This window comes from Suricata suricatta, chromosome 1 (assembly GCF_006229205.1).
Source record: "Suricata suricatta isolate VVHF042 chromosome 1, meerkat_22Aug2017_6uvM2_HiC, whole genome shotgun sequence".
NCBI lineage: Eukaryota > Metazoa > Chordata > Mammalia > Carnivora > Herpestidae > Suricata > Suricata suricatta.
In genome coordinates this window covers 193595676-193622281 of record NC_043700.1, presented here as the reverse complement: position 1 = coordinate 193622281, position 26606 = coordinate 193595676, and the positions used below count along the sequence as shown (strand labels likewise).

The window sequence follows — 26606 nt, the reverse complement described above, 5'->3', positions numbered from 1 at the left end:
ACAATTCATTCATTAAAAACTGTTTTTTGACATCTATCATACCGACGGCACCAGGTGCTGAGCATGTAGTCGTGAACAGGATGAGCAAAGCCCTGCTCACTGACCTGACCAGTCAGGGGCACGAAGGAGCCAAACCAACTACCAAGGAGTACCAGGTGGTGACACCAGGTGGTGACGGCCACCCCGAGAAATGCTGGGAGGCGCTGCAAGAGAAGCAAAAACAGGGTAAGGGCCCTGAACGACAGGAGTGTGGGGCCGCGCACAGGTGCTCACAGCACCGCCTGGGTGGGACCTGTCCCCGCCCCCTTTCCTCTATCTCACTTGTTCTGCCCAGGCAGGGGTCCTTTCTCCACCTTGTCAGCAGGGGCGGGGCGGGGCCAGCCCCCACCACCACGACGAGCCTCCCTCAGCTGAGCCCGTGCCCAGAAGGCACCCTCAGAGCGCTCTGTCCTCTGCGTGTCCCTGTGCCACTGCGAGGTTCCCAGCCCTCCTCCCACCCCCAGCCCCAAGGTTTGCTCAGGTAATTTCCCCCTTTCTTCTTCAGATGACGACTGGACATTTCCGGCAGCACACCTGCACCCATCTTCTTGAGGGTCTGAGGCAGGGCCCCCGGGCGGCTGTGGGGCCCAGGCTGTGGGGCCCGGTGCCGGGGCGGGTCCCCCACCCACCGGGTGCTCGAGACCAGGGAGTGGCAGTCGTGGAGAAAGCCTGGTCTCTGCACCCGGGAGGCCCTGAGCGGGATCCAAACAGGGCAGGGACCCACTCAGGAGTGTGCAGAGCTGGGAGGGCTGTGGCAGAGAGGGATGATGACACTGAGGTCCCAAAGAGCAGCAAGAGGCCTCCAGGCCTGTAACGCCAAGGAGAACCCCGCCTACACCCTTCCATGACTGGGCCCTGGGTGGCCCCTCTTCTGCGCTCCGGTCAGTCCAGGCTGCGCCCCAGAGCTCCAGCTCTACCCCTCCAGTCTTCCCAGTGACCCCCAGCCTCTCAGGGTCTGCCCACACCAGCAGCATCTGGGAACCGCCTACCAACCCGACACCCGTACCCCCTTGCTGTGGTCAAGCGACCTGGGGCCGAGCTCAGACCCAATGTACATCTCCTCAGACTGTGCCCACAGTCTGTCCCCCTTGGCCACCCTGCCTGCTGGCCGCCCAGCAGCCCCCTGGACAACCTCACCGGTGGGCTCCAGCCCCCCACACCATCTCCACCTGCTCCTCTGAGGGGGGAAGGGCTTCTCCAGCCGGAGGCCGGGAAGGGGGGTGGCCAGGGTGCATGGCCCGAGCCCCTGCTGGACACCGGGCCTCAAGCTCTGGGAGAATGTCCTCCAGCCTCCGGCAAGACAGAAGCCAAGGGAGCCCTATGCTCCTGGTGTACCTGCCTCGGGTCTGTGACGGTGGGGAGGTGGCCGTGCCAGGCAGGGGACCGAGCTCTTCAGGTGGGTCCCCCAGCGCCTCCGTGAGCTGGATGTCGCATCTCACCCGCTTTCATGGTGGTCGCGGCCTGAGATTATGCGGCGAGAAGGGGCCTCTGCTGGCCGCGGTCCCTGCGGACACAGGCGCACGAACGCAGGCCGTTACTTCCGGGCATCTCAGCCTTCGTGGGGAAGGGACACGGCTCAGACGTGATGGCAGTCGTGGGGGGCAGTGAAGAAGTTAGGGGTCTCAGCTAGCAGGGGGCCGGGAGGGCGCCCTGGAGGAAATGACGCCCTGTAGCCGACAGCCCGGGGCCTGAGGGGCACAGGCAGAGGCCCGTAGCCCGAGGACACGGGCCAGCTCTGGGAACTGGGGAAAGTCTGTGCGGCCGAAGAGGAGGGAGCCGAGAAGGAGCCACACTGCTGGGTGGGCGGCGGCTGCGGGGCGGGGCGGGGCAGGGAGCAGGTGCCGGGACTCCTTCCGGGGGCAGCGGTGCGCGGGCACGGAGCCCTGAGCAGGGCGGGATCAGTGACTCTGCACCGAGCAAAACGCCAAGGTAAGGCCGGGGAAGGAGAAAAGATGAACTTCTGTCTCCTGTAAACAAGTCCGGACTCTCCACGACGAGATCAGGGCTGTATCCACCTTTCTGCCCCTTGGCCTTCGGGGGCTTCCATCCCGGAGGTGCCGCCATCGCACGTGCTCTCTGCGTGGGGGAGGGGCCGTTGCCTCGCACCCCCCCCATCCCTTCACAAACCGGAGTCGCAGCCACGCAGCGGGCGTGGAAGCCGAGAACCGACCCTGCAGGCCGGGTGCGTGGCTCTGACGAGGAGACACGGGCCGTCCTCGGACGAAACGGGTCCGCGAAGGAGACCTCGGCTTCCTGTGACGGAATCTCTGCCCGCAGTGGCTTCAGGGCAGGTGCCCGCTGTCTTGCCCACAGGGTGTCGGGGGTCACAAGGCTGCAGGGGTGCGCAGCGCGTCCAGTCACAGGGCAGCCTCTGCAGCAGCTCCTCTGGGAAGGCACCACGGCTTCACCCAGCAGGGGCGAGGGCGAGGAGCTCGGACTGCCTCCTACGGGGCCGCCTTCCCTGGGGGAAGTACGGCTGCCCAGACAGCACGCCTGGCCCGGACCGGGGGGGGGGGGGGCCAGCCCCTGCCCCTTCTCAGCACCCCCGAGCTGCCCCACCTGCGCATTAACTTCAAAAATCAAACGTCCAGGTATTTCCCAGGCAAAACTGGCTTTATTCGGGAACACCACGGGCCAAGACAGGAGGAGCGACTCAGGACAAAACTAGAGCCAGGGCGCAGTAAGAGGCTCATTTTGGCTGAGGTGTGATGATCTCCCTTTGGCTGGGCTGTGGCAGTCTCTCATTGGCTGGGCTGTGGCTGTCTGTATGGTCTTGATTATGATGGTCGCTCATTGGCTGGACTGTTGCTGGGGGAGGAGGAAACCTTCCTTCCTCGCGCGGGGTGAGTAAAGTAACAGCCACAGTGGAATCCACCTGCAAGGTGCGTCCCTTCCTGTTGGGTCTGCAATTGACCGAGAGTAGGGCCGAGAGCTCCCCCTGCTGGCCGCCCGACTCCATTGTAAATGAGGCTTCCTCTTAATAATTTTCACGTGGGCAAGTCCCTGCCGCCACCACCACCACGCCCCCCCCCCCCGACCTCGGTTGCTCACCTGTGAAATGAAGCCTTTGCCATGGAGAGGTGGGGGTGGTGCTGCCAGGAGAAAGGGCCCGCTTGGGCGCTGGTCCAGCTGGTAGGGGATCCAGGATGGCGTCCAGGCGATTGGGCCTCCCAGACAAGACCCAGTGAGAGACCCCTGGTGGTTGTGGAGGGTGCAGTGGCGACATCAGGGGGAGCGTTGTGAAGCCCTGGCTGCTACAAAAGCCGGTCACCTGCAAAGCCACACTGAACAGAAAGATGGCGCTTTTCTTGCGGCTTCTCTCGCCCCTGTGTTCCTGTCCCTGCAGACGTCGAGGCCCCGCCCACTCGTCCTGAGACGCCTTCCAGCAGACACTGCGGTCCACCTCAAGGATGGGGCGCCCCTTCATGCCACTTTGCGTCCCTCATACCTACACCTGGCACCTCCGGGACCCAAGCCCAACAAGCGGCTGGCCCAGCTGTGTTATTCAGCAGTTGGGAGGAGGGCACTGAAAATCGGTGCACAAGGGACCCTCGCCCAGCCAGGGAGAGCCCTTCTTGACTTCCAAGGCCACAACCTGGCTCAGCACAGGGTAAACGAGTCCCCTAGACACACCCCACCCAGATCAGCCAGGGTAAAGCGTCACACCGTCGTCGGGAACCCTCCAGCTGGGAGCCCTCTGACCCAGCCCAGCCCAAAGAGAACAAGTCTCCAGGACCCCCAGCTGGCCAGGAGCCCTCCGATCCGCCTCAGCTCAGCTCAAACGAGTGTCATGGTAACAATGCTGACCAGGAGCCCCCTGGCCAGGAGCCTCTGACACAGCTCAGTTCAGGGAAAATGAGTCCCAAGGACTCCCGGACCAGGCTCCCCGCAACCAAGCCCGGCACAGGGTAAACGGGTCCCGGAAACTCAGCCCGGGGAGCAGACCCAGCCCAGCACAGGAAGAAAGCATCCCAGGACGCCCGGCTGTCAGAGCCCTGCGGCAGCTCACAGGGTGAATGTGTCCCTCAGACCCTCTACTGACCAGGAATTCGACCCAGCAGAGCACAGGCCAGATTCCCCTGGACATGTGCCCAACCCGTGCGGGCCGCAGGAGCCCCCTGGGGGGCTGTCTTCCCGAGGAGGAGCCAGGTCAGGGGCCCTCTGCAAAGGCCGAGGTTCCCTGCTGGAGGCTGCTTCCACGTGTCACTCAATCGTGGCTGGACGCCGAGGCCTGGCTGTTGGAGCCCTTCCAAGAGCATCGCATGTTGGGTTGCTCTGTGGACATGCTGGTGGGCACCTGGCCGCAGTCCTCCGGTGTCCTGGTGCCGTGCCATTTGGGAGTCTTTATCTTTTGGGGAGATTCTTCAGAGGAAGCAAAGGATACCATGCCATAAACCGAGAGACAAATCAGCAGTTGGAAGAGCCGGCCATGGGCATGAGGCTCATTGGTACATCTTTGAGCGGTTTTGGAAGAAAACCTGAATTTATGAAAGCAGCTTTAAAACAATTTTTTAAAATGTTTGTTTATTTTTGAGAGACAGAGAGAGAGAGACCGACAGACAGATGCGAGCCAGGGAGAGGCAGAGAGACATTCACCGAATCTGAAGCAGCTCCAGGCTCTGAGGTGTCAGCACAGAGCCCGACGTGGGGCTCAGACTCATGAACTGACTCAGGGCATGACCCCCGGAGCCACCCAGGTGCCCAGAACGCAGCTTTTAGCACAAGCAGGGACTGGAAGAGGTGGCTCTTTAAGAAGGAGTCCAAGCTAGAGGTTTCACGTCTCATGCGTGAAGAAGAAAATCAGATGGAGAAATCTGCTTTGTCACGCGGTGTCACAAGCAGGACACAGTGTAAAGGCCTTGCCCAGGCCTCCTCGGACGCGGCGGGAGATGAGGTGAGGGACTGGCAGCGGGCTGTGGAGCCCAGGCCCTGAGCGTGGAGGAGGAGCCTGGCTGAGCTCCTCCTGGAGGGGGCATGAGGTCTCCGAAGGACAGGCTTGGCGGTGGGGGCAGAGGCGGCCCAGGAGCTTCTGCCGCAACACCCAGGGCTTTCTGGAAGCTTTGTCTTCCATGGAACATTTTCAGAGGGGTGACATCCCTGCACATCCCCACCCAGGAGGACATAGACGGGGGCCGGGGCAAAGGAAGGGCCACCTCTGGGAGTGCAAGTGGCATGAGTTTCAGGATGTATATGACTTTTAAATAGTTTGACATAATCATTTCAAAATCATTTCAAAATAATTTAAGACAAGCAGTCCCGGGCTACCCCGGGGGGACTGGAGTCTCCACCACACCTCCTGCGTCCCTGCCTTCTCCGGGTGGGGGACGGGGCCTCCGCGCTCGGAGGCAGTGTCCGGGAGCTGATGCTGAGCACAGCCTGTCTGTTCCGTCAACACTTTCTCACCCATTGACTTCTGTAGAACACAGGCCGCTGCTGGGGTCAGCACCATCCTGCTGGGGAGGGGAGGGGCGGGGAGGGGGTATTTCTGCATAAACCTTTACTTGCCCAAGACCTCACGGCTGGATCATGGTAAAACTTGGATTTAGACCCAGACATTATGGCTCCAAGCTGTGGCCACAACCGCAGGTGCCTCTCAACTGCCTGCGACCCTCCCCACCTCTGGGCCGGGGGCGTGGGCCTGGGGGCGTGGCCTCAGGGCAGCCGGCAGTGAGGGGCGGCAGGCTGGGCTCTGCTCTGACCAGGAAGCACCGCAGGAGACACGCGGGATTCACGCCGGCTGCTCCAGGTGCAGGGGCAGGTGGGCAGAGTAAGGCAGGGCAGGGGACCCGTGGGAACGGGTGCATCTCGGAGACTGTAGGCTTTCTGTGGGCATGGAAGATGGTCCCTCTTAGTCCAGGGATGTGCGGTGGGAGCTCCAGGGACGTGCGGGTCCCTGGGCCCCGGGGGGCCCCCCCCTGTGGCTAGAGCGGAGGTGGAGGCGGCCCCTGGGCGGGGCTGGAGGCAGCGGGCTCCTCGTGCCTGGGCATGAACTGGTGGGAGCCATGAGGTAGCTGGCTCTGGGGTGAGGCGAACTTGAGATGGACATGGGAGGAGGGAGGCTGGCGTCTCTCCGACGATGATATGAGGTGAGGGCTGCTGGCTTCGGGAGCCGGTGGGGAGGCTGGTGGCGTCCAGGGCACTCCGCCCTGACAGGGAAGTGGATAATGTGTATGATCCCAGGGCTGGGACCCTCCTCGGCTCACCGGCTCTGACCCTGCTCACTGTGCCCTGGGTCCTGAGGGGGCTGTCACGCCACCTCGGGAGTGTGAGCCGGACCTGTTCGCCCCTTGAGAACCCAGTTCCTTCATCTGTAAAATGCAGACGACTTTGGACCGGGTGAGCAGGAGGCAGGAGATGGCGGAGGTGGGGAGAGGGTGGGCAGGGGCGGGGCGCACATGGAGACCCGGGCAAGGAGAGACAGAGGGAGGGTCCCGGCACCCGGGGTGCCGCCTTAGTCTCACACCCACCCTCTCTGCCCACAGGCCGGGGACGCCACCAGACCTGTCTTCCCCCTGGGTCCTTGGACGGTAGGGAAGCTCTGAGCTCCAGGGAGCAGTGATGGGCCTGCTGGCGTTCGGGGGCTATTCTGGGATGCGTTGACAGGCGTGGAACCAGTGTATACGTTTTGATGTATTTATAGAGTCACAGGAAACGGCAGAAAGTGCAGAAAGTTCCCCGCCGGAAGACATCCTGCATCCGTTTTGCCCCCGCACATCTCACGTTACTGCAGAACAGTATTGACGCCAGAAAACCAACGCTGGCTGGCCCTGTTTGCTTGTCCTGTGCACTCAGGTCACGAGCGACACAAGCCGGGTGTGGACTGCCCCGTCAGCCCAGAGCTCTCCCTCAGCGACCCGCACCTTCCCCTGTGCCCCGGGCCCGCGGCGGTCACCGATGAGCTCCCCGGCGAGTGCTGACTGTGTGGAACCCTGTCCCTGGGGCCTGCTGGGGTCGGCTGTTCTGCGCACTCAGCAGAATGTCCCTGAAACCCATCCACGTTCTCCGTGTCACAGTCGCGTGGCTTCTCCCTCACTGAGCAGGGCTCGCTAGTGTGGCTGGACCACAGTTTGTTCGTCCGGGCACCCTCAAGTTTCCTGACTTCGCCTTGGAAAACAAGCCCGCGGTGAACATCCGTGCACAGGGTTCTCTGCGCCGCGGCGTTCTCACCCTCTGGGACAAAGGCTCCTGAGCACCGCCTCTGGGTTGCGGGGTTCGTGTTTAGCTTTAGAGGAACCTCTCGAACGGTCACCAGCGTGGCCGTGCCGTTTACTTTCCCAGCAGCAATGCACGAGAGAGCTGCATTTTCCCCACAGCTGATGTTTTCCCTTATTTTACCAGCTACTAGGTGGTATCTCATTCAGGTTTTTGTGTGCGTTTTCCAAATGGCCCGTGATGTTGAACATTTTTGTGTGTGTGCTTAGTTGCCATCTGTGCATTCTCTTTGGTGAAATGTCTGTGTCTTTTGACGATTTTCTATTTGGCTAGTTTGCTTCTTTGCTGTTGACTTTTGAGAATTCTGTATCCACTCTGGATACAAGTGCTCTTCTCAGATGTGCGGCTTGCACACAGCGATCTCCTGGTCTGCAGCCTATCTTCCCCTCCTCCTACGGGATCTTTAGTGCAGCAACACTGTTTAATTTTGGTTAAGTTCAGTTTATCAAGTGTTTTCTTTCATAGGTGATGCTTTCAGTATCACGCTTAGAACCCACCAATCCCTAGGTCCTGAGGGTTTTTTCCTGCGCTTCCCTTTGGAAGCGTTATGGTTTATATTTTACTCTGAATCTATACAGTGATCAGTTTGAGTTCACATTTGTATAAGGAATGAAGTTTAGGTCAAGGTATTTTTGTTGATTTGTTTTGATGTTGTTTCTTTGCCAACGATGTCTGATGCTCTGGTACCATTTGTTGAAAAGCTCATCCTCATGAAGTGGATTATTCACCTGTGAGTCGTAGTGGCGTGGGCCGGCTTCCGGATCCTTTCTTCTCTTCGCGGCATCTGTAACTTTTCCTCCACCACCAGCACACAGTCTTGAGATGGCCCATATTGGTTCTGCCCATTTTATTCCTTTTCAAAACTGTTTTAGCTTTCCTAGTTCCTTTGTGTTTCCATATAGACTTTGGAATAAGCTTGCCTGTATCTACAAAGTAAATGCTGCTGGAAATAGGAGATGTGTGAAGCCAGCATATCGGTCTGGGGAGGCGGGGCATCTTTCCCACACCGTGTCTTCCGATCCATGCGCGTGACGTGTCTCTTATTCATTTAGATGTTTGATTTCTTTCATCACTGCTGCGTAAGTTTCAGCAGAAAAGTCTCGTACATGTTTTTTAGATTTGTACCTAAGTGTATTAATGATTATACAGTTTTTAAAATGGTGATTATATCATTTTTAAATTTTGGTTTCCATGTGTTCATTGCTATTGTTTAGAAATAAAGTTGACGTTCATATGTTTATCTTGTTTCCTGAAACCTTGCTGAACTCATGTATTCTAAAGAGGATGTCCCCCCAGTCTGTGTGACCCCCTGACCCCTTTCCGTGCCTTCCTACCCCGGCTGCAACGCCACACGCCGTGCTGAGTAGGGGTGGTGGGAGAACACTTCGTGGCTTTGCTCCTGAGCTTAGAGAAAAGTGTCTGTCTCTCCTTATTCCGTGTATTGGCACCTGGAGGTTTTTATAGGTGTTCTTCATCAAGATAGGGAATTCCCCCTCGTTTTGATGTTTTTCTGAGTTTTTATCATAGGTGACTGTTGAATTTTGAATCACAAGAAATCTCTTTCTGCATCAACTGACGTGCTTACGTGATTTCTCTTTTTTCGCCTATCGATCGAACGGATTAATATTGATTGATTTTCAAGTATGAAACCCGTGTCTGGTCTCTGGAGTAAGCCCTGTGTGGCCATGGCGCACGATTGTTGTGAGCCAGGGCTGGGTTCTGCTCGACCACGTTCCGGTGTGGGCTCTGGCGTCTCTCTCAGTGCGGGATAGTAGTCCTTTTCTCCACCCTCTTTGAGAAGTTGAGTCTCAGGGTAATACCAGCTCATCAAATACATTAGGAAGTGCCCCCCTGTTTTCTTTCCATTTCCTGGGAAATATTATGTAAAAACAATGTTAATTCTTCTTCAAATGTTTAGAAGAATTCTCCAGTGAAACAACCTAGGCCTGGAAATCTTTTTTTTTTTTTTTTTTTTTAGAGCTTAAAACTTATATATTGAATTTCTTTGTTATAGGGGCATTCAAAATACTTATTTCAAATTGAGAACATGCAGTCGTCTGTGCTGTTTTGAGAACCTGGTCCATTTCACCTAAGGTGTAAAATTCATGTAGGTGAAATATTTCCTCCTCTTGTTTTTGATGTCTGCAGAGTCTGAGCTGATACCCCTGGTTCAACCCTAATATTGACCATTTGTTTTCTTCTCTTTTTCTTTATCAAGTTTGCTACAGGTTTGTCAATTTTATTGCCTGCTGTTTCATTGACTTTCTCTGTTTCTTTTTCCAATTTTATTGATTTCTGCTTCTTTTTACTGTTTCCTTCTGCTGGTCTTGGGTTTATTTTGCTCTTCTTTTCCCTAGTTTCTTGAGGTGCCATTTTAGCAGATTGATTTAACACTTTTCCTCTTTTTTAATATAAGCATTTAATGCTGCAGCCATCCCTCACAGCACCACTTTAACTCTGTCCCGCAAATTTTAATAACTTGTATTTTATTTTAATTTAATTCATTAATCTTAGTTTTCCTGGAGACTTGCTCTTTTTCTTAACGAGGTCGGTCCACGCGGATTCCCCCCCGAGCCTGACTCCCGGTCTCTGGTGAGAGACCGTTTCTTTCCTTCTGGTGGGGGGAGGGGTGTCTTCCACCTGGGGCGCCGGCCCTGGCTCCCAGCAGGAGATGTGGGGGAGGGGTCAGATGTTTCCTGCACCTGCTCTCTTTCAAGCGCCTTGGGTGCAAATGACCAATATACTGAGGTAACATTTTTTGGAGGAGCTGCTAATGATGCTGAGCATCTTGCCGTGTACTCACCGGCCATTTGTGAGTCTTCTCTGGAGAAACGTCTCTCCAAGTGCTCTGTTCTCCTCTTCATGGGGTTGTCTGTCCTTCTGGCATTGAGTTGTAAGAGGTCTTTATTTATCTGTGTCAGATATATGATTTGCAAATATTTCCTCCCCTTCTGTAGGTTGCCTTTTCTCGATAATGTCCTTTGATGCGCAAAAGGTTTTAATTTTAATGGAGTACAATCTTCTGATTTTTAAAAAAATTTTGTCACTAGTGCTTTTGGCGTCACAGCTAAGAATCCATCACCAAATTGAGGTCTGGATTTCTTGGGTGCGGTCTTGCCCTGGTGTCTGTCCTCACCCATCACTGGGGCTGCACCTTCGGTCGCCATGCCCTCTGCCTGCGCTGCAGCATCTGTGCTGACGTGCAGGACCAGTGCATTCTTTCCCTCTTGGCTCTGCTGAACACGGCCACCCTGCACTGCTCCAATTCCTTAGCCAGCTCTAAAATTTAGGAGTGTGCACACCCCTTGGGTGAGTGGTCAAGGTCAGCCTTCATGGGCCCCAGGGCAGGCCCCAGACTGGTTGGTGGGGCTCGGCGGCTGCAAGCATCTGGAGCAGGTTCTAGAGAAGGGGAGGGTGTGTGGATGGGCACGGCCCCTCGCCTCGAAGACTCCTTTTTCACGGAGATGAGTGTAGCCCCAGATGGACACCAAGGAAGGTGCCGCGTGTGGTGTCCCTTCTTTTGGAAACGCAGATGCATGCCGCATGGCGTGGCAGCGCCACATGGCTCTCCCCCCATAAGGAGAGGCTCCACGCACAAACACGCCAACCATAAATGTGGCAGTTCACACCTCCACCGGGGAGAGGGTCCTCAGGGGCGATCTCACGGCCACCTGATCTGAAGGGGTTATCTAATTACTCTTCTGCCGGAGCTTAAGTGAATGAAATAAACCTATCAGGTGCATCAGCAATTTAGCATGAAAATAAAATCAGAATTCAAAGAGCAACCACGTGAAAGAGTCATTACCCTTAGAAAGCAAACGGGGCTCTCAGCTGGCGACAATGACATGTCTACTTTTACTGTAGTAGAGAGTCAGCGAGCCCCAGCGAGCCCCAACGAGCCGAAAGCAGCAGAATATCATTCTTCTCACCGGGTCAGACGGGATCGCAGCACGAGGCAGCTGGGTCGCGGTTCGGCCAGGCCCTCGGCGTGGACACGGACCTCCAGAGAGGACTTCCACGACCACGTAAGGTGTGGACGGCTGCGGGGACCGTCGCTCCAGCCCTGCCGTGAGATCTCGCTGGATTTGGCACAACGGCAACGGTTGGTCGGTTGGCTTTGAACTTCACCAAAGAGCTAAGGCTGTAAGGATAGGGTCAGTTCCGGGAGGGGAGGACCCCTGTTGTGGGAGCCGAGAGGCCCGCAGCTGCTCCGCCCTCCCGCAGGGCGGTGGTGAGGAGGGCGCTATGGTCGGAGCAGGAAGGCGTGGGTGTTTTTGCAATTTCCTTTTCATATTATTCATGTTCATGTATAGAAATGCAACTGATTTCTTTGTGTTGACTCTGTATCCTGCCACTTTGCTGAAATCATATATTAGTTTTAACAGGGTGTGTGTGTGTGTGTGTGTGTGTGTTCTTTAGAGCTTTCTAATATAAGTTCATATCATCTGCAAACAGATACAGTTTTAATTCTTCCTAACTCTGATGCTATTTATTTATTCTTGCCTAATTCTTTTTTTTTTTTTAATTCTCTTTAAGGAGGCTCCACACCCAACAGGGGGCTTGAACACATGACCCTGAGTTCATATTCCATGGATTGAGCCAGCCAGGTAGAGCTATCTTGCCTAACTGTTCTGGCTAGAATTTCCAGTACTATGTTTAATAGAAGTGGCAGACATAGGCATCCTTTCCTTATTCCTTATTGTAGAAGAAAAACTTTAAGTCTTTGACCATTGAGTTTGATGGGTGCCATGGGTTTTTTCATATACAACTTTTATTATGTTGAGGTACTCTCCTTCTGTTACTATTTTTCAGTGTTTTTATCATGAGTCTTGAATTCTTCCAATTATTTTTCCTGTATCAGTTGAAATGACCATGTGGGTTTTCCCCCCTTTATGCTGTTAATGTGATATGTTACATTGATTTTCACATACTGAACCATCCTTGCATTCCAGAGATAAATCCCGCTTGGTCGTGGTGTATAATCCTTTAAATATGCTGCGGAATTGTGTTTGCTAGTATTTTGTGGAGGATTTTTGCATCAATGTTTATAAGTGGCGTTGATCTGTAGTGTCTTTTCTTGTAGTCTTTGCCTGGCTTAGGCTCAGGGTAATGCTGACCTCATAGAGTCAGTTAGGAAGTATTCCCTCATTTTCAGTTTTTTGAGAAAGTTTGAAAACCATTGATATTAGTTCTTCATTTATTTTTTAAATATTTTACTTTACTTTTTATGACTTTATTTATTATTTAGAGCACATAAACAGGGGAGAGGCAAAGAGAGAGGGAGAGAGAATTCTAAGCAGGCCCTGTGCTGTCATCTTGGAGCCTGACACGGCCATGATCCCATGAGCCATGAGATCATGACCTGAGCTGAAATCAAAAGTTGGAGGTTGGGGCACCTGGGCGGCTCAGTCGGTTAAGTATCTGGCATCAGCTCAGATCATGATCCCACTGTTTGTGCATCTGAGCCCCGCATCAGGCTCTATGTTGACGGCTAGCTCAGAGCCTAGAGCCTGCTTCAGATTCTGTGTTTCCCTCTCTCTCTGACCCTCTTCTGCTCCACTATCTCTGACTGTCTCTCAAAAATAAATTAAAAACACTAAAAAAAAAAGTTGGAGGTTTAACTGACTGAGCCACCCAGGTGCTCCTAAAGATTTTATTTTCAAATAATCTCTACACCCAACATGGGACTAAAATTCACAACCCCAAGATCAAGAGTCGCATGCTCTACTGACTGAGCCACCCAGACACCTTGGTATTAGCTCTTTAAATGTTTGGTAGAATTCACCAGGGAAGCCATCAGTTCTAGGTCTTTTCTTTGTCAGGAACTTTTTATTCATTCAACTTATTTACTAATTATAAATCTATTCAGATTTTCTATTTCTTCATGATTTATTCTTGGTGGGTTTTGTATTTCTAAGAATCTGTCCATTTCATTTAGGTTATCCAATTTCTTGGTGTACAATTATTCATAGCACTGTCTTATAATCCTTTTTATTTCTGTCACATTTGTTTGAATGTTTCCACTTTCATTCCTGATATTAATAACTTGTCTTTTTTGATTAATCCATCCAGCTGGAGTTTTGTCAATTATGTTGAGCTTTCCAAAGAACCAACCTTTGGTTTTATCGATTTTTATTGTTTTTCTATCCTCTATTTTGTTTTTCTCTGCTTTCATCTTTAGTATTTCCTTTCTTCTGCTAGCTTTGTGCTTGGTCTGTTCTTCTTTCTCTAATTCCTTAAGTGTGACATTAGGTTACTGGCTTGAGATCACTCATTTTTTAATGTGTTTATAGCTATAAATTTTCCCTAAGCACCACTATCAATGAATTCATTAGTTTGGGTAAGCTGTGTGTTCTTTTCCATTCATCTCTAATTATTTTCTAATTTTCTTCAAAATTTATTCTTTGATTCATTGGTTGTTTAACACGTGCTGTTTGGATAACAAATTGAGCCTCTACTGCTCAAAGTAGGTCCAAAGTTGTTGACCATATTTATAGTCTCTACAAACTTACAGCTTATAAACATACGATGGAGAATTCTTCTGTAAGCATTCCTTTTATTCCAGAAACACCTGTGAGAACCAGAATAGCTTCAAGACTTACACCAAGTGAGTTAGGCAAAGAGAGAACGTGGAAGAAATCGTAAATCCCCTGAAAGCCACTCAGCTGGTGATGGCCCTCAGCAGTGCGTGTAAACATCTGAATTTGGTACAGTAAGAGGAAATATTAAATATGAAAGCTAATCATAAATAGTGAAGTGCTTTTAGCTTTATTTGTACAACTTCTAAAATCTGAGTTTGTATTTGAATTATATATATGTATGTGTATACATATATTAAAAAGTGCATTGTTTAATTTCCACAATTTTGTGAAGTTTCTAGTTTTCCTTTCATTATTGATTTCAAGCTTCATTCTGTTATGGTCAGAGAAGATACTTTGTATTATATCTATCTTTTAAAGTCCACTAAGACTTGGGGCGCCTGGGTGGCTCAGTCAGTTAAGCATCCAAGTTTGACCCAGGTCATGATCTCATAGTTCATGGGTTTGAGCCTGGCATCCGGCTCTGTGCCAACAGCTCTGAGCCTGGAGCCTGCTTTGGATTCTGTATCTCCCTCTCTGCCCCTCCCCTGCTTGTGCGCACTATCTCTCTCTCTCTCTCTCTCTCTCTCTCTCTCTCTCTCTCTCTCTCTCAAAAATAAACAGATATTTAAAAAACCGAAAAAAAGAAATTGGGAACCTTGAAAGCAGTTCAGAGTTTTCGTATACACCTCCATTTACCCTGCTTTTGGCCAGCGATTATGGCCAGTGCATTTTGGAGGCCATGCTTGATGACTGAGGCCTGAAGATCCTCGTATAGAGAGTTCTCTAGCTGAGTAGAACTCCTTCTATAAAAGCTGGCTTGATTGAAGCTATACTACAGAGTTATAGTCGTTAAGACAGTGTGGTGCTAGGATAAAAACAGGTGCATAGGCCTACGGAACAGAAGAGCCCAGAAATAAACCTCGCGTACACAGTCAACTCATACTTGATAAGGAGTCAAGAACATCCAGCAAGGGAAAGGCAGTCTCCTCAACAAATGGTGCTGGGAAACCGGATGACCGCGTGCAGAGGAGTGAAATCGGGTCTCCTTACACCACTCACAAATATGTATTCAAAATGTATCAGTCTTAAACATAAGACCTGCTGCTCTAAAATTCCTAAAAGGAAACAGGGAAGAAGCTGCTCAACATCGGTTTGGCAATGATTTTGTTTTAAGACACCAAAAGCACAAACAACATTAGGAAAAAAGTCAGCAAGTGAGACAACATCAAAGTTAAAAGCTTCTGCATAGCAATATAAACCATCAGTGCGATGAAGAGACAATATACAGAGTGGAAGACCATTTTTGTAAACCATATATTTGGGGTCAATATCCAAAAATCTATAAAGAAATCATAAACTCAACAACAAAAACCCCCAAACTGTCCAACTTTAAAATGGACAGAGGAGGGTGTGTGTAGGGCTCAGTCAGTGGGGCATCTACTTCTTGGTTTTGGCTCAGGTCATGATCTCACAGTTTTGTGGGTTCAAGCCCTGCATCCAGCCAGCACTGACAGCACAGAGCCTGCTTGGGATTCTCTCTCTCCTTCCTCCCTGCTCCTCCCTCCCTCACACTGACTCTCTCTCTCTTGAAGTAAATAAATAAACTTGAAAAAATGGACAGAGAAACTAAATGGACTAAAACTGAATTTTTCCAAGGAAAACATCCAAACAGCGGACAGGCACGTCACCAGAGAAATGCAGATCAAAATCATGATACCGTATTTCCTCACACCTGTCAGGATAGCCATCATCAAAAAGAGATAACAGGCGATGGTGAGGATGTGGAGGAAAAGGATCCCTTAGGCACTGTTGGTGGGACTGTAAACTGGTTCGGCCACCGTCGAGAACTGTATAAAGTTGCTCCAAAAATTAAAAACAGAGCTATTATATGATTCAGCAATCCCACTTAGGGGTATTCATTCAAAGGAAATGAAACCACGGTACCCAGGAGAAATACACACACCCATGTGGAGAGCCACCTTATTCACAATAGTCAAGATATGAAATAACCTAAGTGTCTGTCCATGGATGAATGGATAGAGAAGATGTGGTGTGTGCACGCACACGCACACACACACACACACACAGGACTACTATTAGGCCATGAGAGAAGAGGAAATTCTGCCATTTTCAATAATGAATGGACCGTGAGGATACTGTGCTAAATGAAAGAGGTCAAAGACAAATACTCCATGATTCATATCTTCAACATATGGTAGCTAAAACTGCTGAAATCATAAAGGTGGAGAGTAATGATGGTTACTAGGGGTTGCAGGGTGGGAGAACGGGAGACAGATTGCTTAAGGGTACATACTTGGAGCTTGGAAGTAAGTCCCAGAGGCCTGCTACACAGTATAGCGATAATAGACAACAAATATGTACTATGAGCATTTAGCTTGCTACGTGATTGGACCTGAACTGTTCCCAGCGCTAGAGGAAATGATTAATGACGTGACCCATAGAAGTGTTCCTAATTCTACAATGGCAACCATATTACAATACGTGTGTCAAATCAATACATTGTACACCTTAAACTTACAATGTTGTTTGTCAAATATATGTCCAAAAAAGTTGGGGGGGTTCTGGTACTCTAGAGAAGACTTAATGTCTCTCTGAACGTTTAAAAGTCATTCCCTATTGGGAAAGGGCATGAAGATTATGAGGACTTATTTCACTGACAACTTAGAATCCAGTGTATTAACTTGAAAATAAAACGACCAGCTATTTTACTAGCAAAACTGGGTTTACTCAAGAGTAGCAGAGAATTACAATCCAGGACAAGTGACCCAAGGAAAAACTATAGACAAGTGAGAATAAGGTAAGCTAAGACAGGTGAGGCTCATTTATATTTCAGTTTTTAAAAAATTTTAAACGTTTATTTTGGAGAAAGTGTGAGAGTGGGAGGGCAGAGAGAGAGAATCAGAAGCAGGCACCAGGCTCAGTTGTCAGCACAGACTCGGATGTGGTGCTTGAATCCACATACCTCGAGATCATGACCTGAGCCAAAGTGGGACACTGAACCGACTGAGCCACCCGGGGTGGGCGGGGGGGGGGGTCCCCAGGAGGCTCTTTTATAGAAGACAGGAGGGCTGTTGTCAACAGAAAGTCCATTGGAGGAAATTGAGAGCTGGAACTGTAGGAGCCTTTCATTGGCTGATCCATAGTCTCTCATTGGCTGGACTATGACAGTCTCTCATTGGCTGGACTGTTGCTGGGGGAGGAGGAAACCTTCCTTCCTCCTGGGGGTCTGTAAAGTAGTAGCTACAGTGGAATCCACCTGCAAGGTGCGTCCCTTCTCGTTGGATCTGCAATTGACCCGGAGTGGCAGGGCCGAGAGCTCCCCCTGCTGGCCGCCGGACTCCATTGTAGACCACGTTTCCTTTTACTTCTACAATTTTATTTTTAAACTTCTGAAACTTGAGAACAAGACAACCTAGGTTAAATAATACAGTTTTCCAAAGCTGCACATCCTTATTTCGAGCTCAGTTTTTCTCCCTGAAATACAGAAATAACTTCCTAAAATTCCTAGACACAAGCAGAGATGATCTGTGATTAGATCTGTGATCATTTACAGTTGGTGACATCTCCTTTTATCCTTGGCAAAGGTTTAAAAAATTCTACAATAGTGCATTTTTCTAGTCTTACACTAACTTCATTCCAAATGTCCCGAGAGGCATATACCTTACAGAGGAATCGATCTTTCTCCTTCTCACTTTCACAAATTTCAGAAATCACCATCAGACACACTCACCGTGCTACATCTATACACCAACGGGGGTGGGGGGCTAGGAGGGGGAAGGCTTGATTAGTATTGGGTTGTCATCCCCTTCTGATAATCCTGATGAATTCACTCATGCTGATGCCATCGGGTACAAGGAACTTGGTTTGATCCCGAACAGGAAGCTCCTTCTCACCCCAGTATGGTTCTCTCCTCACCTGCAAGTGGCAGAGCGTCGTGACGGCGGCTCCCACTGCCACTCCTTTGTGTCATCTTAGGTGTTTTGCTTCAACGCTAAACTTAAGTTTTAAGTAATTGTTTCAGGAATAAGTGTGAAACATAAGAAATGGTTTAATTTGGAAGTCTTCTAATTAATTTCTCCTAATTAACGAAAATCAACTAGTTATTTTGAAAGGATAGAATGTGGAATGTTTGAAAGGGAGCTGGAGTACCTTGCTGGGTGCCAAGGCCATGTGACATTGGTGAGGACGGCACACAGACCCTTGTTCTATTATGGGAGCTTCTTTCCTGAAAATCAGTTACAAAAACTTTCTTTCCTTTCCCAGTAGGAAACCTCAAGTTCTACATTAGGACTCCAGCAGCTGATACTCTGCGGAAATGCAGCCCAATGGAAGTGGCATCGTGCAGACCTCTTGGCTACTACCATAAGGGGTCACCAGGGCGAGGGTCAGTGACCCATGCAGAGGATCATTGTCTCGAGGGCCCGCCCCTCGGGAGCCCGGTCGTCTCCACAGCTGCGCCCCTCGCCGATCCTCAACCCCCCAACCCCTGGGAGCGCTCTGTACCGCCAGGGCCCAGACCCTGTAATCGGTAGGAGCGTTCCTGGCCGAGAGCGGGTCCTCCCTTGCCGCGAGTTCAAGGAAGAGACCGCCCAGACCGGCTTCCCGCTGATTGGCTGAACGCGAGGAGGGCCAGAGATGATTGGTTGGGCCGGACGCCTCTCCGCGCGCTCGCAGCGGTCGCGCCTTGTTCAGCCGCCGCAGTCTGGGGGGCGGACACGATTGGAGCAGGCGCTTCGGCCCGCCCGGCCCCGCCCCGCCCGGGCCCGCCCCGCCCCCTCCGGAGAGCGCGACGTCACTACCCGGCGTGCCGCGCGCGGCGCTTCCCCCACCCGCTAATGTTTTGGCCGATTCAAGATGGCGGTGCAGGAGTCAGCTGCTCAGCTCTCCATGACCCTGAAGGTGCAGGAGTACCCGACCCTCAAGGTGGGGTCTGCAGGCCGGGGGAGCGGCCGCGCTTGGCCGGTGCCTGCGAGCCGCGGGGGTTCCGCGGAGAGGGAGGTGGGGCAAGGTGGGGGCCGGGGTGCGGCCTGGGGCTCCGGGCGGGGTCTGGGGGATCTGCGGGGCCGCGCTTCCGCCGTCTCAGGGTCTGCGGAGTCCGCTTCCGGGCTTCCCGGGGCTTGGGGGTCCGTAGGGCCGGCCTCCCCAGGGCCTGGGGGGGTCTGCGGGACCGGACTCCTCCGGGTGTGGGGGTCTGCAGGGCTGGCCTCCCGGCGTCTGGGGGCCCGCGAGAGCGGCCTCCCGGGCTTCTAGGGGCGGTGGGGTCTGGGGTCCTGCAGCCCCAGCGGGTGTGGCGTGTGGCCGTCCATGCTCCTGCCCGGCCTTCGAGGACTTCGTGGCAGGGCGTGGAGCGCGTCTGTGGCGCCCCGCTTCGCTCTCTGGAGCCCGATTGCGGCCCCTTCATCCTAAAAAAAAAAAACCATGAACTGCCCCAGTGACATTTCTGGCCGTAGGCAGGCTGGTGACTTTGAGGGCTGGGGTGGAGGTCGGGGTTTCCAGGGTGTGGAGTCGCGGGCGCAAGAGTGCCCGGTGTGGCTCGCCGTCGGTGTCCAGCTGGCTTCCCGGAAGCTTAACGTCAGAAGGTGTTGATGTGTTGGCTTCCAGTCACTAATTAGGAATCCGTAGGGAGAGACCTAGCGACCTAATGGGAACCCATCTTGTGGGGCGTCACCAAACCTGAAATACAGCCCTTGCCACTCGGTTGCTGGTTGCGTGACCTTGGCCACTTGGCCAAGTCGCCTTCCGTGAGCCCGAAGCCCTGTGTCTAGTAGGAGGGGCTGCCCTGGCTTTGTGCCTAGTTAGCGAGCTCCCTCGGGGGCGAAGGTCGTCACGTTCCCGGGAGAACTGCGGCTGCATCTGTGATTCCGAAATCCTTCCCGAGAGGCCCGGTGGGTTTGTTCTCCCGGCAGAGCCAGTGTCCCCCTCCGCCTCGGTGGTGTCAGGCGGTGATGGGTGCAGTGAGCGCCGGACCCGGGTGCTGCGCCCGTCGCCTCCTGAGGGACCTCTCTGAGAGTCCTGCTCCCGTCAGACACGGGCGTGACCGCACCAGCGTCCCTTCGGGTGACTTGAGGGGCCCCGTATTGCTCAGTGGTGCGGGCACTCCCTGGAAGGGACCTGGGATAGCCGCCACTGCACGGGCCTCGCCAGGAAGCAGAAGTGAGGCTTTGTCGCTTTGCTTTCAGTGGCAGCGGCCGCGGTCTCTCGGCACCGTGTCTGATCAGGGAGGACAGGAGATCCAGCCGACAGGAGCCCGCGGCCTGGGCGCCAGGTCCTTTGGAGACTAGGGGGTTGGTGTTTTTATATGCAACTCCTTTCGGACCCTGTGGTGCACAGAGAGCGTGACGTCGTGTCCCCTCAGCCCCCCCCCCCCCCCCCCCCCCCCCCCCCCCCCCCCCCCCCCCCCCCCCCCCCCCCCCCCCCCCCCCCCGCAATCATGTGGGTTGATGATTCCCGCTCCACACATACAAGGCTCGTTTGGGGAGCCGTCCGTTGCTGGCCTGTTGTCTCTCAGCCCGGTTGTGGCAGGTCATGCGTGGTGCTGGCCGGTGAGTGTGGACAACATCAGGCAGGAAAGGACGTCCCTTTCAAGTTCTTTCTGTCGTTTTATAATCATGAATGTGATTTGATTTCCAGAATTACTAAATAGTCTTTGATGAAGAATGGTCCTGCAGATACTTGCACAGGTAAAGAAATATCGTGTCATTTCAGGTCAGCTTCCCAGATTAAAGAGAGGTTTGCATCTGTTTTAGAAGGATTTTTTAAGGAGCGCCTGTGTGGCTCAGTCGATTAAGCCTCCGAATCTTGAGTTAGGCTCAGGTCATGATCTCACGGTGCGTTGGATCGAGCCCTGCATAGGGCTCTGTGCTGGCAGCGTGGGGCCTGCATGGGGTTCTCTCTCATCCTCTCTATGCCCCTCCTCTGCTTTTTCTCTCTCTCAAAATAAATAAATAAGCTTTTTTTAAAAAAGGATTTTTAAAATGTTTCTGAGAGAGAGCATGAGTGCAAGCGAGGGGGGAGGGGCAGAGAGAGAGAGCGAGCCCCAAGCAGGATTCTGCACTGACAGCAGAGAGTCCGACACTGGGCTCAGTCTCACTAGCTGTGAGAGCACGACGTGATGCATAGCCGACTGAGCCACCGGGCGTCTCCGCTGCGGAAGGCTTTTAGATGGACTTCTGCCATCAGAGAAGCTACTTCCACCATTTTCTTTCACAGATTTAGATCACCTATAACAAATTTTCTGTTGATATGTGTCCTTGTTGCGGTTTAACTTTTTTTTCTAGAAATTTTCAGGAGTGATTCCCAGTGCATAGTGAGGATGTTTCATGGGGAAGCTAGGGAAGACCTTGGGAGCGCATGCTAATGCAGAATTCCACAGAACATTGGAAGGGTTGACATTTAGGAGCTGTGCGGGTCACAGACCAGGTGCGGCAGGTGGGGGGGGCACCACGCCCACGGGAGGGGCTGGCGTTCTGAGGGGCCGGTGCTGTGCTCCGGTTCACAGGTGTGCTCTCCAGCAGGGTGGTGCGAGCAGGGCTAGGCCCCCAGAGTGGTGTGAGCAGGGTAAGCAGGCCAGGTGGTGTGAGCAGGGCTAGGCCGGCAGGGTGGTGTGAGCAGGGGCAGAGTGGTGTGAGCAGGGCTAGGCCAGGCTGAGCCCTCCTTGCTGTTCTGCAGTTTCTTCTGAGGCCTGATGGAGTGGGGGTGGGGGGTTTTGTTATTCAGATCGGCCAATCGGCAGGTTCCTCAAGGCCTCAGGGCTGGGAAGGGGCTCTTCCGCCCTGGGGGGGCACTGCTCTTATCCCCTGGCAACGCGGAGGAGCAGGCACGGCCATGAGATCCTGCTGGCGCCAGTGCTGCCCCGGGCACTCTCTCCCTCGGGAACCCTCGTCGGTCAAGCCAGCCGATTCTGCGCAGTGGGGGTTCAACAGCACCTCTAGCGTCTGCCCACCAGATGCCGGTGGCACGCCCCCAGAAGGTCTCCTGATGTTGCCAGGTGTCCCCTGGGGGTCAGCAGGGGCGAGGGTGGAGGGCAGCCCTCTGTGTCCCTGGCCTGCCAGACGCCTGTGTGCGCCCTGAACCGGAGGCTCTGTTGTAAAAACTTTTAACATTTTAAAAAGTGTTTTCTTGTAAAAATATCTTATGTTTATTTTCCAAATTATTCTGCTGATCATCCTGGTAATATTTTGGTGTGTTCTATTTTTTCCCTCAGACAGCTGAAGTAAGATAATTTTTTAGAGACCTTTACCGCTACCCGAATCGGGTGGGGGTCTCATGGTCTAGGACAAGCGGTCTGGAATTGGTCTGTGGGAGACCCGGCTCTGGACCCTGGTTCCTCATCTCCAGTCTCGCCGAGACCTCGGCCGGGCCCTCCCCGCCAGGGGTGCCCCGCCGGAGCCGGGTCAGTGCCCCCTCCCCGCTGCCCTCTCTTCCTCACCCGCACAGGCCGGCGCTTCCCCATGGGGCTACGGTTTCGGGCCCCTGGGCCTCGAGTTTGGGGGGCGTGCTGGGTCTTAGGCCCGCCACCCGCTGGTGGGGCCTTCGCTTCCGTCCGCTCCGGAGCTGTTGGGTGACGGTGAGCCGTGCGGCCCCCCAGAAGCGGGTCGTGCTGCTAGAATCCGGACTGCGGCGGGCGCCCAGGCGTGCTTCCCTTCCTCCGGCCGGACCCCAGAGCCCCCCAGAGCCCTTGGCCTTCCAGAACCGCCCCCCACCCCTAGCCAGCCTTCCGCCGCTCAGGTCCTTGACCACAGACAAGACACTCGGGGGCACAGGGCGCTTCGCGCGGGCGGGGAAGGGCCGGGCAGGGCCGGCTCATTGGTGCCCCCCTTGGAGCCCCCGTGAGGGGCCCCAGAAAAGAGGTGCCGCCCTTGTGGCCCCGTGCCCTTGCTGCTCCTGGAGAACTCTGCCCATCCCGGCGCCCCAGGCTTGGCGGTGGGGAGGTGTTGAGTGGGTGCCAGCCTTGCAGATCCCGGGACCCGCGAGTGCCCTGTGAGACAGGCTCGGGGCGGTGGTGGGTGCGGTGGTCCTCAGGGGACCCTAGCACCTTGGCACACAGCCCCAGGGAGCACGGGGCCTGGAGCTCCCCACGGACTGAGTAGGGAGCAGGGAGAAGCAGGCGGCCGGCTGGCGTGGCAGTGCGGCTGCCCCGTGGGCCTTTAGGTGGAGGGGACGGGGGCAGGGCGGGCCTCGACGGGCGGGCGGTGTTTCACAGCCTTCGGACTCGGGGGGGGGGGCTGCTCTTTTGAAGGATTTCTGAGGAAAAGATCTATTCACTGTTTGGATAACAACTAAGTAGTAGTAACAAAGTGTTACTAAGTAGTTTAATAGCTGAGCTGTTCAGGTGAATGCGGCTGATGGAGGAGCACCCCCAGCTGTGCAGGCAGCCTCGGGGACCCCCCCCCCTCACTGCCTGGGGGGCAGGGGCGGTCCTCATGGGGAAGCTCCCCTGCCTCCGGCACTGCAGTCTCTTCCCTCCTGCCTCTGTTTCCCCTTTCTGCTGGCTTGTTCCACCAGCGCACAGATGGCTCCAATGGCCCCGTGCCCTCCTCCGGTTGCCGCTTCCTTTCTCTGCCCCCTCCTCCCGTGCGTCTGTACCTGAGTCAGGAGCTGTGCCCCTAGGTCACGGTGCCCTTGATGTTGGTGTATCTGCCAGCAGCCAGGGCCCCCGGGGCACCATTTTCTTGCCTTCTCGGAGCCTTCGCCGTCACCTCTGCGTCCTCTGGCACTGGGTTGTTGGTCTTCGGGGCGACCGCCAGCCCTCGGGAGGTCTCTGCGCTGCCAGCTGCCACTCCCACCAGGCCTCCCTCTGAGCTCCCACCTGCCGGTCCGAACACCTGGGCATGGCCTGGAGGGTCCCCCCCAGATCTGCCTCTGGGCCCCCACCTGGCCCATCCCGCGCGCTCCTGCCGCTTGTTCAGGAGGTGCTCCTGCGCCTGTGTTTCCACCATCCGCCGCTCTAGCTGCTCCAGCCGTTGGGGCTGTGCTCGCCGGCGCCGGCAGCACAGCAGCGAGACGGGAGGAGGTGCCGGCTCCCTTCGTGGGGCCTCCCAGAAGTGCTGTTCGGCCTTTGTGCTTCAGCGCCGAGGCCAGGCTCTGGGCTTGGCCCTCTCTGGCTTCAAAGGGACCTCAAGGAAAAGCAGCCTGGTTGTGGGCTCATTGCTGTCCTGGCCCTGAATGAAATTGGGGTTTGTGGCTCCTGCTGTGCTCCGTCCCTTGCTCTGCTTTGTTTTCTTTATGGCTTTGGTCATAGGCTGATGGCACTACTCCGTCTGCTTGCTTTTCTCTTGGAGCCCCCCCCCCCCCCCGAACCCACGCTGCCACCAGTGAGGCCTGCAGAGGTCCTGATGGTGTCTCCCAGCAAGCACCCATGCCGGCCCCTGCTCCCCGAAACAGGGTCCTGTAGGGCCCCCAGGACTCCGCCCTGGCCGGGTCCCTCCCCAGCGCACAGCTGACCGCGCGCTCTCTTGGTCATGTGTGAGCTCGCGCCCGAGGACTGTGTACCAGTCACTCCCAAGAGGTTCTCTCCCCAGCCCCGGAGGCCAGGATCCAGGGTCACCTGGATCTCTGTGAGGTAGCTCAGCATATGTAAATCTGAACTTCTTAACCTGCCTGCCTCCTCCCGGAACCTCCTCCCCGGCTTCCTTGTCTCAGGCGAGGGCCTTGACCCTTCTGTCCTCACAGCTCCACATCGTATGTCTTCCTGTAGCTCCCAAGTGTGCTCGGACTCCGCCTGTAGCTCAGCTGCCTTCCTCCTGTTGCCGTGGCTGGAGCCAGCGTCGCGTCTGTGGGTTGAGGCCCCTGCCCTGCCTGTGCCCAGCACCTCTGCCAGGTCGCTGTAGCAGACAGTGCATTTCCTCCTCTACCTGGGGTCCCGAGCGGGGTTGTGCCTTCCCCCTGCCTCCGCCACCACCTCCTCTTCCTCTGCCACCCCCGCTCCCCTTGGGCACTTAGGTGGTGGCCTCCCCACTGCTAGAAGATGTGCTGGTGGCCCCGCAGAGCCTCTGTGCTTGTTCACTTTGTGGTCTCGGACCTTTGCCTAGATGTCTCCCTCTAGGCGAGAGCGCCTTGTTTAAACTGGGAGCCTCACCATCTCCCTCTTCTCTTTTTTTCTTTCTAGCTAGTACTGTCATCTGGCATACTGTATTTTGCTTTAGTCTCTTTTTGACCCTTGGGATTGTAAACTTTGTGGAGGGCGGAGAAGAAATAATTCTTCAGTTAACAAGTGAACTATCGGGGCGCCTGGGGGGCTAAGTCAGTTAAGCGTCCAACTTTAGCTCAGGTCATGGTTTCGCAGTTGGTGAGTGTGGGCTCCGTGTCCGGTGGAGCTCAAACCTGCGTCAGGACTCTCTCTCTCTCCCTCCGCCCCTTGTGGGACTCTCTCTCTCCCGCCGTCTTGGCCCCTCTCTCACTTGTGCTCTCTCTCAAAAATAGAAACAAACAGAGGTGCCTGGGTGGCTTAGTTGGTTAAGCATCTGACTTTGGCTCAGGTCATGATCTCGCAGTTCGGGGGTTCGAGCCCTGCACTGGGCTCTGTGCTGACCGTTCAGAGCCTGGAGCCTGCGTTGGATTCTGTCTCCCTCTCGGCTCCTCCCCTGCTTACACTCAGTCTCTCTCCCTCAAAGACAAATAAAATATTTAAAAAATATTTTTTAAATAAAAACAAAAAAGAAATGAACTGTTAAATACTATCTTGGCATGTCTGTCCAAAGAAGTAAAAACTGAAACATAATGTAACTTCGAATGGATGAGACCTGTCTATGTACTCAGCAGACACCAGCAAACTAACTGGAAGATTACTACAGTTAATGAGGGTGTCCAACACATACTGGGCACACGAAAAATACACAGCAGTCACTTTTCTGGGTCAGCAGTGACCTGTTAAAGCACCTCGTGGGGAAACACCCACTCACGATAACAAAACAGCAACAGAAATACCATCTCATAGCGGGCTTTGCGGGGTGATGGACACTGCGGAGACACCGCGTGGTTTTCTAGGAGAGGCCTCGGGGACGAGCCACACCAGCAGAGAGCGTCGTGTCTGTGGGGACGGCGCTAACTGAGGATAACGCCGGATCGCACAGTTCCAGTATCGGGGGCCGGGCCCTGCCGCAGAACCGCCTCCGGGGGGCGCCGGGAGGGCGCCGGGAAGCCCGCTTTGCCCCGACCACGGGCGCAGGTGCACGGGTGCACGGCGGTGCCTGCGGGGGTCGTGGGGTCCGCGAGCCCGTCCCGTCCTCCTCGCACGCCCCCGCGCCTGCGGAGAGGTCCGCCCGCGCCCGGTGGGCGGCAGGTGAGACAGCCTGGCGCCCGGATGTGGGGGTGTGGGCGCGGTCTCCTCCCGGAGCGCCCCCGGCATCGTTGTTTCGAGAAGCCTATTTGCCACTGGATGAGCCTCGCGCCACCCCCGGGTGGGCGCTGTCTCGGGAGATCCACTCCTGGAGGCCGGAAGCCGCTGTGATGTGGGAGGCTGGCTGATGCCACATGCAGGACCGGGGGACAGACCGCTCCGGACGTAGAGGGAGGCTCGGTGGAACCCTTCAGAAGATGTCACTAGCTTGGCGATAAATATGTAGAAACACCTCGTGAGGTTTCTTCATTGTGAAAGAGAAAAAGGCCTCTGCCGATGGGGAAATACTTCCTTCCTGTGCTGGTAAAAATGGCTGAAAACATGATGATGACAAACTAAAGTGCATTTCCTTGTCAGCAAATACTGTCAGAAAACCCAGAGCAAACATTGGAGAAGGTTTGAACAAACACATACTC

The 26606-nt window shown here is 54.2% G+C and overlaps 1 protein-coding gene and 3 long non-coding RNA genes across 12 annotated transcripts in view; 2 read left to right on the top strand and 2 right to left on the bottom strand.

Annotated features, from left to right (window-relative positions):
- Nucleotides 1-2216: 2216 nt before the first annotated feature.
- LOC115300084 lies at nucleotides 2217-18553 on the top strand. Of its 2 annotated transcripts, XR_003912495.1 has the most exons (5): nucleotides 2217-2330; nucleotides 11116-11353; nucleotides 11788-11858; nucleotides 13817-13958; nucleotides 18120-18553. It is a non-coding gene; the product is annotated as an uncharacterized LOC115300084 (long non-coding RNA). The 2 variants fall into 2 exon arrangements; XR_003912493.1 differs by lacking the exon at nucleotides 18120-18553 and having other exon boundaries at nucleotides 13817-14000.
- On the bottom strand, nucleotides 2634-3323 carry LOC115300092. The gene is made up of 2 exons (XR_003912499.1): nucleotides 3091-3323; nucleotides 2634-2942 (listed from the first exon to the last, which is right to left on the bottom strand). It is a non-coding gene; the product is annotated as an uncharacterized LOC115300092 (long non-coding RNA).
- Nucleotides 16715-18410, bottom strand: LOC115300099. The gene is made up of 3 exons (XR_003912502.1): nucleotides 18003-18410; nucleotides 17769-17849; nucleotides 16715-17248 (listed from the first exon to the last, which is right to left on the bottom strand). It is a non-coding gene; the product is annotated as an uncharacterized LOC115300099 (long non-coding RNA).
- Nucleotides 18554-18666: 113 nt separating the features above from the next.
- MAEA (macrophage erythroblast attacher) overlaps nucleotides 18667-26606 on the top strand; it is a 30101-nt gene continuing 22161 nt past the window's right edge. For 4 of the 8 annotated variants that reach the window (XR_003912477.1, XR_003912478.1, XM_029949659.1 and 1 more), the window contains exon 1: nucleotides 18667-18776. Coding sequence is in view for 6 of the 8 variants with exons in the window: in XM_029949659.1 (XP_029805519.1) it covers nucleotides 18708-18776 (69 nt within the window). In the remaining 2 variants the exon portion in view is untranslated. The remainder of the gene's footprint in view (nucleotides 18777-26606) is intronic. The other 4 variants (XM_029949647.1, XM_029949652.1, XM_029949639.1 and 1 more) reach the window with 2 other exon arrangements.